Source organism: Acanthamoeba castellanii, assembly GCF_000313135.1.
Source record: "Acanthamoeba castellanii str. Neff unplaced genomic scaffold scf7180000084603, whole genome shotgun sequence".
In the NCBI taxonomy this organism is placed as follows: domain Eukaryota; phylum Discosea; order Longamoebia; family Acanthamoebidae; genus Acanthamoeba; species Acanthamoeba castellanii.
Window position 1 is genome coordinate 368287 of NW_004457654.1, and position 11041 is coordinate 379327.

Below are 11041 nucleotides of genomic sequence, written 5' to 3' on the forward strand. Positions count from 1 at the left end.
CACCTGTGGTCGAGTTTGTGACAAATTTATCAGGAGTCGAGATTTTTAACAAATCCTTCAAAAATCGCTCCGCGATCGATGCCCGTTCTGGGATCGATTGTTGTGCTGCCCATCCACCTCGACACACTTTGCTGTTGTGCTCGCTAACAACAGTGCCACAGAAACCACAGGCACAGTCCCTTCTTACAATTTTAGAGTACTACCACAAGCAAGAAGGCACCGCACGCGATGGAGAAGGCAGTAGTGACGATCGGCGCCAACGGCATCATCCGTTCGGCCAACCAGTGCGCCGTGATCATGTTCGGCTACACGCGCCCGAACGAACTCATCGGCCAGAACGTGAGCGTGCTGTGTCCGCATCCCTACAAGGAGCAGCACGACTCCTACCTCCAACACTACCACGAGACCGGCGTGCCCAAGGTCAACTCTTTCTTCTCCTTCTTCTCCTACTGCCGTGACATCTTCTCTAACACTTGCATCTAAACCACTTCTCTTTCTCGTTTTTTTCCCCCAATGTCGATTCAATCAGGTCATCGGTACGTACCGAACAACTGAGCCGATCACTGCAACCGACAGTGCTGAACGAGGAAGTGACAAATGTTCGTGGTTGTGTTGTTTCTGTTTCGGGTGGTGCGCGCATCACACAGGTAAGAGCAGGGTGGTGGAGGGCCAGAAGAAGGACGGCACCATCTTCCCGATTCGTCTGGCCATCTCCGAGCTCGTCGTGGGCGAGGAGATCTTCTATTGCGGCCTCGTCGAAGAACTCGAGGTACCTCCGCATAGCTCTAGCCTCCAGGCCCTCATCATTCAACCCCCAATGCTAATCGTGGACCAAATTTGTGTCGACACCACGGTGGTGTGCAGGACCAATCGTGCCTCATCACGATCGACGCCAAGGGGATCATCCTCTCCGTCAACGGGAAGGCGGCGCAACTGTTTGGCTACAAGAAGGTTCGGCGCCGCGCCCGCGGTCGTGTGTGTTGACCGTCGACTGTCGACTGTCGTAGTGTGACTCACTTTCTTGCCCTGTCTGCCCAGGCCGAGATGCTGGGCCAGAATATATCCGTCCTCGTCGACGAAGCCTACGCCGATAAGCACGATTCCTTCATCCAGCGCTATATCCACGGAGGCGGTAATAATTAAGTCAACCCCTTCCCCCTCCCCGGTGCTCTCTACATGCAATTCAACTCTCAATTCTTGACCAGTGCCGCGAGTGTTGAACCGAGTGAGGAATCTGATAGCCATGCACAAGGACGGACACCCGATCACGATCAGGTACGCACGAACGACACGCACGCGACGCACACACAACACTCATCTAACGACGAGGACGGTCAGTTTGGAGGTACACGAGCGGCGGGAGGGCGATCACATCATCTTCGTGGGCAAGATCAATCAAATCACAGAGGAAATGGAAGCCATAATCACCATCGACAAGAAAGGGTATACAGACCACACACACACACACACGCACACACGCACACACGCACACACGCACACACGCACACACGCACACGCACACACACGACACGCACAGCGCTCGGCTCGCTGTTTTGACACTACACAACGACCTCCAGTATCATCCAGGACGTGAACCAGAATCTGTGGGTCCTGTACGGGTACTCGCGCGAGGAGCTCCTGGGAAAGAAGATCAACATGCTCATGTGCAGCCCTCACTCCCAGATGCACGACACCTACCTCCGACGTACGTCAATGGCCTCGCTCTTGGCTCTTGGCTCTTCGCTCTTTGCTCTTCGCTCTTGTGTGGTAGCTCACCCTCGGGGCGCCGCAGGCTATCATCAAACCGGGAAGAAGCGGATCATCGGCATGCCGCCCCGCATGGTCAAGACCAGACACAAGGTGCCTTGCCTGCCGGCCTTGCATTCCACAGCCACCACGTGCCTTGCATTCCAAGCGTATGTTTCTTAAGGTGGCTGCTGCTGTGTGTGCGCGTGTGGCGTGGGCAGGACGGGTCGACCTTCTATGTGTACCTCGAGGTGAACGAGTTCGACCAGGCCGGCCAGACGCTCTACGGCGGCAAGATCAGTCGCGTGCTGCGGCACCGCAGCAGCAGCAGCGTGGGCAACGTCAGGGGCAATGGCGATGGTACGGGGCATGTCGACGATCACAGCAGCGGCGGCGGCAGCGACCTCGACGAGCCCGTCTACATCGGCAACTACAAGGTGGAGAACACCATCGCCGAGGGGCTCTACGGCAAGGTCAAGATCGCCATCCACCGACTGACCGGCCAAAAGGTTCCTTTTTCCTTTTTCACTCTTGTCCCCCGACACAGCATATTGCTTACGTGTCGTGTGCCGTGTGTCGTGTGCTGTGTCGTGTCAGGTGGTGCTGAAGGTGATTGAGCGGAGCAAGATCGACAGGGAACGCTTCAGGGAGATCGCGCTCATGAAGCAGCTGCGGCACAAACACGTCGTTCGCATGCTCGAGGTACGCACAACTCAGCTCAGCTCAGCTCAGCTCCCCAACCACCTCCGCACGTTGCGTGTGCGTGTGCGTGTTTTGACTCGAATGCCTGGCACGCCTGTGGCCGCAGGTGATCGAGTCCGTGGACCGACTGTTCATCGTGTACGAGTTCGTGGATGGAGGCGAGCTCTACGACTACATGATGAGCAAGCAATACCTCACCGGTACCTCCTTCGTGCCGTCTTTCTTGACTGCCAATTGGCGAGCTGTGGACTGATCATATAATTATAATTATATTTCTGGCGTATATTCTAATATGTTTGTATGCGAATGTTGTTTTCAATTGTACAGAGGACGAGGCACGACAGTTTTGGCGCCAAATAGTCATGGCGGTCAAGTACATGCACACCCACAACATCGCCCACCGCGATCTCAAGGTGCGATGACCACCCCTCGCCACACACACACACACGGCACGGCACGACACACAGTCTCATATTCCAAATTTGTTGATTGAACGCGGCCCGTGCAGCTGGAGAATGTGATGCTCAACTCGCGCAAGGAGATCGTGGTCATCGATCTCGGGCTGGGCAACTTCATGAAGGCCGACGAGCTGCTCTCCACCTTCTGCGGCTCCACCGCCTACGCCGCCCCCGAGATGTTCCTCTGCCAGGCACGCGCGCCCTTGGCCCTCCTGCCCCCCCCCCCGCTCAGCACTCTCATTTCATTTTGTCGTGTGCGACATGTGTGCGGCGTGTGTGCGGCGTGTGTCGTGTCGTGTCGTGCCGTGCCGGAGCAGGACTACGTGGGGTCGCATGTGGATATCTGGAGCATGGGGGTGATGCTTTTCTGTCTGGTGCTGGGCTTCCTGCCCTTCGAGGACCCGCAGCGAATCGTGCAGGCCGACTTCGTCCCCTTTTCCGAAGCCGAAGAGGACGGCATCTTCGTCTCGGATGGTACGCAGCACACACCACACTCACGACACCCCCGCCGCACGCGCGCGTTTCTTTTCGTGACGACCGATCATGTGCCCGCCAACAGAGTTTGCGGACTTGATTACGAGGATCTTCCAGAAGGACCCGGCCAAGCGCATTACCATCGACGGCATCATCAACCACCCCTGGACCACCAAGGTTCCACCAGCGCTCAACACACGCGCCCGCGCACCACACACACACCACACACACACGCACCACTGGCTCACACGTACGCTCGCTTTGTGTGTGTGGCATCCAGGGGCTGCCGCCCATCACGGAGGCCGAACTGCAGAGCTCGGAGAGTGTAGACGTTGCCGAGCAGGAGGAACTCCTCAACAAGCTCAAGGAGTTCGGCTTTGAACAGGTACGCGGTCGGTCGGTTGTTGTTGCGTTTGGCCTTCTTCTGCTGACACACACATAATGGCCACGCACGTGCAGGACGTGGTGTTGAAGAGCATCAACGCGCACGAATTCAACGCCATCACGGCCTCCTTCTTTTTGCTGCAGAGGCAGATGCAGGAGGGCCGACGAAATCGCACCCGCTCGCCCGCCCACACCCGACGCACCGGCACCGACGGCGGAGGCGGAGGCGGTTGTCCATTTGCCCACCACTCCAGTGCTTGATGATCTCGCGGCTCAACTACACGTTTTGTTTTTTTTTTTGTTTTTTTGTTTGGTGGTTTACTTTCTTGGTGGTGGTGGTGGTGAAGATGATGTACAGCACACGACGTGCGTGTGGTGGATTCATTTGATTCAGCCGGAATGCTGGAGCGCGGCGAGCACCTTCTTGATGGCCTCGGTCTGGACCTGGGTGTTCTTGAGCTGCTGCTTGAGGGAGGCGGCGCAGAGGAGGTTGACGACGTCCTTGACTGTGCGACGCAGGCCCTCGAGCGCGTGTCGCACCTGGTCGGTCTTGACATCGCCCGCCGCCGCGGTCACAGCCGTCAGGATCTTGACCTGCACCGCGCGATCGTTGACGATCTTGGCGAACTCGATCAGCTGCGCCTTGATCGCCGGATCCGCATTCGCCGCCATCTCGCGCAGCAGCTTCGAAAGCTATGCGTGTGCGCACAGCAACACACACACGCACAGAGAGAGAGAGAGAGGAGTCAGTCCACGTGTTCACGGACGCAGACGTGGAGGCAGAGAAGAGGGTACCAGGCGGGCGTGCTCGGAAACCTCCTTGCTCGAGGTGAGCGCCTGCTCGGGCGTGGGACGCGTGTTGGCCACCGCCTTGTCGATCGCCTGCCGCAAAAGAAAGTGAGCGATTGTTGCCGTGTATGTCGAGTGTGCCGTGTGTGTGTGTCGTGTGTGTGTCGTGTGTGTGTGTGTGGTTCCGGGTGGCCGTACGGTGATGGTGTCGTTGGCGGTGTTGAGAACATTCTTGGCCGCACCGGACGCGGTGGGAGTGACGCCGGTGGCGTTGTCCATGGCCGACATGGCGTCGGTCACCGCTCTATTGCCACGGGTGGCGCCATGCGAGTCGACGACCGCGCGAATGGCGACAGCCAGATCGCGCTGGGCGTCGGCCAACACTCGGTGCGCTTCGCTGTCGCCGAGCCTGGCGGCCGCCTCGTGCGCGGCTTGGATGACCTGCACCCGGCCGGTTAAACAAACGTCAATCGGAGCTGACGCACACTCACACCCACGGCACACTCACGCACGACACTCGCGGTGGAGGCGAAGGGTACCCGCTGGGCAGCCTCGCGGAGTTGAGCGATGGTGCGCTGGGTCTGGGGGTTGCCACCGGCGGTGGACTCGACCTGGTCGGCCAGCGCCAGGGCCACTCCGGCCTGCTCCCTCGCCGCAGCGATCAGCTCGCTCTCCTCGCCTGCACTCATTTTCTTAGCAACACCGCACACACGCACATCACACCACACACCGCACACGCACACCACACACACCGCACGCACCAGTGGCAACGTGTGCGGGAGCAGCAGGGGCGTTGGAGACGGCAGAGGGTCCCTTGAAGGCCGGCAGGTTGCAGGCGGTGTGGAGCTGCTGGATCTTGCCGATGAGCTGCCCGTGCGGGGCGCTGGTCGACTGGCCGGCCTTGGCCGCCGCCACCATGGCGTCGCCCGAGCCCTTGATCTCGGCCGCGATGGCCTTGATCTGGTTCGGCGGGGCGGCGTTGCCGGGCTGCTTGGAGATGGCGTCGGCATCGACGACCAGCTGGCCGGTGAGCTCCTGCAGCTTCGACGCGGCCTGGTCCCGCGCCTGCGCGTTTCCTCCGGCGTTGGCCAAGCGGTGAGCCTAACCGAGAACACAACACACACACACGACACACACACGACACACACAACACACACACACACGACACACAACAAGAAATGGTTAATTATTGCGTTGCGGGGGGGGGGGAAGCAAGCAGACGAGCGAGCGCGGCGTGCCTGATCGGCGATGTAGTGGGTGGTGAGTTGGAGCTTGTTGTCGAGCGGCCAGTGGGAGGTGGTGAAGCTCATCGCGTTCTTGAGTTGCTCCATGGCGTCCTCCATCTCCTGCACCTTGGCCATCACCTCGCGCTTCAGGCGCTCGTCGGTCGGGTTCTTCTGGAGCGCCTGCGCCTTGCCGATCACCTCCGTGCTGCCACCCAACACCGCGATCAGCCGTCAGCCACCAGCTACCACCGACCACCGGCCAACCGTGAGTGGTGGGTAGTCGTCGTCGTCGTCGTACCAGAGGCTGCGGATGCGGTAGAGGGCCTCCTCGATGGCCTGGCGCGCCACGGGGTCCTGCGCCTTCTCGATGATGGCCTGGCCCTGCTTCACCAGCTCCAGGGCCAGCCCAGCCACCTTAACGCCACAGAAAAATGTAAGCATTAATGAAAATCTCATTTTATATTATTGATTATATAATATAAATACATTTTTATACTAATAAGGATTGAAAAAAAGGAATTCAAAGATGGTACCTTCTTGGCGAGGTCGGTGAAGTCGTCGCCGTCGGAGTTGAGGGCCGAGGCGGCGAGCTGGCGGCTGCGGCTGAGGAGGTCCTCCCCGAGGCGCAGGGACTCGTAGATCTGGTTGGCGCCCTGCTCCACGCGATCCCACGTCGACGTCAGGTACGACGAGCGCTGGATGTTGGCTCCCTGTTGCACACCCACCACCATCACCACCACCACCACCGGCCGAACGACGGCGTTGGTAAGTTCGCTTCGCCGCAAAACGTTTTGGGGCAAAAGTGCGGGGAGGCAGGCGCGCACCTGGAGGAGAATTCTGTAGGCGCCGGCGAGCTTGGTGGTGGCGTTCACGAGGTCATCGTCATTCTCGGGATTCTTGCTCGCGATGTAGGCGGCGCGGTCCAACTCGGGGCAGGCTTCCCTGTTTTTGTTGTCGTGTGCGCGTGCGTGTGTGCGTGCGTGCGTGTGTGCGGTGAGCGGCGCTGGTCGGCTTTAAGGAGGCAGCTGATGGGGGCAGGGTACTTGAGCGCGGCGAGGCCCTGCAGGAGGATGACGCGCTTCTGGCCATCGGGCGTGCCGGTGCCGACCTTCCACACCATCTCGCTCAGGAGTTCGTTCTTCTCGGCGGCCACCTTGGCAGCGGCCATGGACGCTCCGCTGGAGGTCAGGGCGCTCTCGCCGATGGCCTTGCTGGCCACAAGCGCCTCCTATTATACGGCACGTGGCAAACAGCGCTTCAGCGCACGACACACACGACACACACGACACACACGACACACACGGCACACGGCACACGGCACACACGCCTTCACCATACACTACCTTGACCAGGTTGACGATCCTCCTCGATGAGCTCTGGTCCACGGTGAGCAGCAGCTTGTCGACACCCATGCCCACCTGCGCCGCCGCACCGGATCAACACCAAAAGGGGAAAGCGGGTTAAGCCTGGGCCTGGACTTGGTGAGCCCCAAGTCCCCCGGGGGGCAGTGGGTGGTCAAAAGGAAGGGAGCTCACCGTCTGGGCGGCGTCGGTGAAGGCACGCTTGGACGCGGCCGCGGCGGGGTTCTTAAGGAATGCGGTGAATGCGGTCTGGGGAGAAGGTGTGGTGCGTTGGCAATGTCAATGTCAATTGACAAGAAGGTGTGCGTGTGCGTGTGCGTGTGCGTGTGCGTGTGCGTGTGCGTGTGCGTGTGCGTGTGCGTGTGCGTGGGTGTGGGTGTGGGTGTGGGTGTGGGTGTGGGTGTGGGTGTGGGTGTGGGTGTGGGTGAAGTCCGTTGTCACGCAGGCGCGGCTTGCAAGTTGAGGGAGGGCGGCGGCGTGCAGTACCACGAGAGCGGTGACGGCGGCCGACATCTCGCGGATGACTTCGGTGGCGGCCTTCTGATACTCCTCATCACCGGAGGCCAGCGCAAGTTGCTGTACAATAGCCACCAACTGCGTTCCATTCCAGACGACACGCACGCACATACACCGCCGCACGCACACGCGTCACCGCACACACGCACACGCACACGCGTGGAGAATTTTGGCGGTGAGTTGAGCGACACGAGTAGCGGCGCTCCAGTGAAGAGAGAAAGAAGAAGAGGTACGGTGTTGGTCTGGCCGGCGAGGGCGAGGCAGGACGACTGGACCTCGGCGTACTTGTCGGTGAGGGTGGAGAGGATGATGGAGGAGAGGGAGTCGCCCAGCTCGCCCAGCACGTTGGACAGCTCAATGCCGGCCTCGGACGCCAGTCTGTAGCTCGTGCGCGGTGTGGTCGGTTCCATGTGCGATTCTAGATTCTATTCAATCGGGGCCAACGAAGCAAAAGGTGAGTACTAGAAGGAAAGGTCGCGACTAGATGATGTCTGCCAGCCCCCTTGTCAATCCTTTTGTGCTTGGTAAATTTGTCATTTTACAAAGATTTTATGAAACCGAGAGTTGAGCACTGGATCAAAGGCAGGGCTACGCACCGCGATGAGAAGTGCAGTTGGTGGATTGAGTATCAATCGTCAAAGCCGTCCCACTGATGTGTTGGCTCACAACGTTGGAATGACTGCGTTGTCTCAGGCGCCAACTCGTGAGGCCACAGAACCTCATATCTGGAATAACATTCTATTTATTTTATAATCAATTAAAATAAAGGCACAGCTGAATCCGCTTTTTACCTTGATTTCTAAAGTGCTTTTATTTACAGGCACGATATGTACGTGTGTAGTTGTGGGATCGGCGATCAGCTCTCTAGTTGCCATCGGAGAGCAGTGGCGACGTGTGAATGCCCGCACTGGTGTCGTTGCCGGCGGGAGAGCGTTGAAGAATGGAGTCCGTGTGTCGGAGGTCGGCGCAGAACCGGGAGTAGAGCGGCGGGAAGACGACGCTGCGGTCGGCCACGGGTGCGATGAGCGGGCCGTGGTAGTGTGCCACGGCGGGCGTCGGCGAAGGACAAGCCGGCGAGATGGGGACGCTGGAATCGACGCAGTAGCTGGTGATCAGCATCGCGTACAGCTTGCGCTCAACCTCTGAGTCCATGTTTGTGATGTGGTGTGGTGTGGCTGCTGTGGTTCGTGTTGTGCTGTTGGGGCGTGAGTGGCCGAAGCTTATAAACGCGTAAGTGATCGAAAGGCGAGAAGGTGAGGTGTTGGTGCGTAGGGTTGGCCGAATGGTTACGACGGGTTGAGGGAGACTGGGATCTGGGGTTTGTCGTCGTTTCGTGTGGAAGTTGAAGCAGCTTCGCCCTCTGTTGCCTCGCCTTCGTTGAACGCTCTTCGCAACAACATTTGTTGATCCCGAAATACTGTCCACTCACACGAACGGAAGCAAAAGAAATTTGCCCGGTTCCACGCACTCAGTCGAAACGAAAATTCATCCATTGGTGGATTGATGCCATGAGGAAAAAGGGAAGGAAAAGGAAAGTGAAACAAAACAAAAACCAAAACGAGATGGAAGAGAATCAGCAGCAATGCCCCGTACGGCACATTTGGGAGCCTCAACAAGGGCAGGTTCAACAACAGGCGAGTACTGGCAGCGAGGTGAGTTCCATCTTCTGCTACTTTGTTCATTATGGTTAAATCGATTTAATTAAAACGTTTTTGCTGCAGTGCCCAGTCCGTAACACTTGGGACACCTCAAGCCTGTACCACACGAACGGTCAGTTCCAGCACCCGCCCATCTCTCAAACGAATGGCCAGGCGAGATGCCCCATGGGCTACTTCTCCATCTCTGCTTCTTCGGGCGCTCCCGCCTCTTCTTCGGACGGTGCCCCCAAGTGCCCATTCGCGTCCCTCTCCCTGGGATCCAGCACAGACAGGAGGGCGCCCCCTGAGCAGCTGCGTCTGACCATTCTGGGCCACGTCACCAACGACATCAACATCTTCGTCGGCAAGGAGACGCGCGCGCAGGGTACGGGTGACCCAGTCACAACGCCTTCGATGGGTGGCGGCACAACTGATCGTGACGCACTACGCGACAGGTGGTGGAGTGCTGTTCAGCGGTGTGGCTGCCTCCAACTTGGGCATGAACGTTGAGGTTGTTACCAAGTGCTCGGCCGAGGACAAGCCCGTGTTCCAGAAGATCTTTGCCCCCAGGTGCGTTGGCGCGCTCGGCCATGGGTGTTGAACCCCAGGCACTAACCAGCTCGGCCTTTCGCACGTAGTGGAACCAAGGTACAGTTCCTGCCGTCGCAAGAGACGACTTGCTGTGAAAACAACTACCCCAAGCCCAACTCGGATGAAAGGTATGCGTAAGTCGGCTTTGTGGTTCCTCCTTCTGTGCTTATATTCTCCGCGCTTCGTTCCACTGCACACTGCAGAGTCCAACGCTTCCACGCTGTTGGCGCTCCCTTCACGGTGGACGATCTGAAGCACATTGAATCCACAATCGTCCACATCAACCCTCTTTCATATGGCGAGTTCCCTGACGAGCTGATCCCCAAGATCAAGGAGCTCAACCCCTCTGTTCAGTACCTGGTCGCCGACGCGCAGGGATTCATCAGGTATGTTCCTTTGCTCATTCGAATTCACTACATCAATCCGATCTGATCTTGAGCGTCGCAAACTCGCAGGCACATCGACATGCAGAACGGCGGCAAGATCTCGCACAAGGACTGGGCTGCCAAGGAGCAGTACCTCAAATACTTTGATTTGTTCAAGGTGGACGACAAGGAGGCCACTGTCTTGACCGGAGAGAAGGACATGAAGCGCGCCATGCAGATTCTGCACGAGAAGGGCGCCAAGATGGTACGCCGGAGTGCGCGCTCTCTGATCGCTCGGCAGTACAGTATACTGATCTCTTCTTCTCTGTTCAGGTGCTCGGGACGTACAACGCGGGCGTGCTGTTGTTTGATGGCAACATCTTCTACCAGGCAAGCTTCGGTCCTTGGAAGGTAGAGGGAAGAACTGGCAGGGGTAAGCACCAACTCTTGTACCATTCGTTGTAGCACCAGCCACTTCACTCACCACATTCACTCCTTGAAGGAGATACTGTCACCGCGAGCTTCCTTGCCGCCGCCGGGTTGAGCGGAGGACCCTGGAAGCGCAACGTCGCGCTTGAGTTTGCCGCCCGCGTGACCACCACCAAGATGCAGTACCCGGGTACGCACTCCGTGTTCCTGGTTGACGTTCGCGTTCCTGTTTGTCGCCCACCACACCACCGCACAACACCAACGAGCTCGTCTCCAGGTCCGTACCGTCGGCCAACGGCCTCGCTTTGAAGAGACCCAAGCACAAAGCAACACCACAAACAGAGGAGACGGTCTCCTCCGCCA

General features: G+C 58.5%; 4 protein-coding genes across 4 annotated transcripts; 2 read left to right on the forward strand and 2 right to left on the reverse strand.

Annotated features, from left to right (window-relative positions):
• Positions 1-228: 228 nt before the first annotated feature.
• ACA1_069160 (Serine/threonineprotein kinase SNF1-like protein) lies at positions 229-4025 on the forward strand (the record flags this gene model as incomplete). Its single annotated transcript, XM_004352808.1, has 18 exons — positions 229-454; positions 648-769; positions 865-951; positions 1039-1132; positions 1206-1275; positions 1339-1443; positions 1578-1705; positions 1793-1860; positions 1968-2255; positions 2344-2448; positions 2555-2648; positions 2776-2861; positions 2957-3084; positions 3139-3160; positions 3224-3380; positions 3466-3557; positions 3661-3765; positions 3840-4025. 18 exons carry the CDS (start codon positions 229-231, stop codon positions 4023-4025), a joined length of 2163 nt encoding a protein of 720 aa, XP_004352860.1.
• A 129-nt stretch (positions 4026-4154) lies between these two features.
• ACA1_069170 (uncharacterized protein) lies at positions 4155-8066 on the reverse strand (the record flags this gene model as incomplete). The annotated part of the gene is made up of 14 exons (XM_004352809.1): positions 4155-4457; positions 4560-4646; positions 4752-4994; positions 5093-5232; positions 5315-5654; positions 5906-5984; positions 6078-6193; positions 6313-6489; positions 6604-6721; positions 6823-7007; positions 7123-7197; positions 7315-7389; positions 7627-7716; positions 7890-8066. The coding sequence occupies 14 exons, from the start codon at positions 8064-8066 to the stop codon at positions 4155-4157; spliced, it is 2205 nt and encodes a 734-aa protein (XP_004352861.1).
• A 454-nt stretch (positions 8067-8520) lies between these two features.
• On the reverse strand, positions 8521-8808 carry ACA1_069180 (uncharacterized protein; the record flags this gene model as incomplete). The annotated part of the gene is made up of 1 exon (XM_004352810.1): positions 8521-8808. One exon carries the CDS (start codon positions 8806-8808, stop codon positions 8521-8523), a length of 288 nt encoding a protein of 95 aa, XP_004352862.1.
• Positions 8809-9218: 410 nt separating this feature from the next.
• Positions 9219-10987, forward strand: ACA1_069190 (ribokinase, putative; the record flags this gene model as incomplete). Its single annotated transcript, XM_004352811.1, has 9 exons — positions 9219-9308; positions 9378-9678; positions 9749-9863; positions 9932-10012; positions 10088-10270; positions 10340-10514; positions 10583-10682; positions 10752-10868; positions 10956-10987. 9 exons carry the CDS (start codon positions 9219-9221, stop codon positions 10985-10987), a joined length of 1194 nt encoding a protein of 397 aa, XP_004352863.1.
• Positions 10988-11041: the final 54 nt, after the last annotated feature.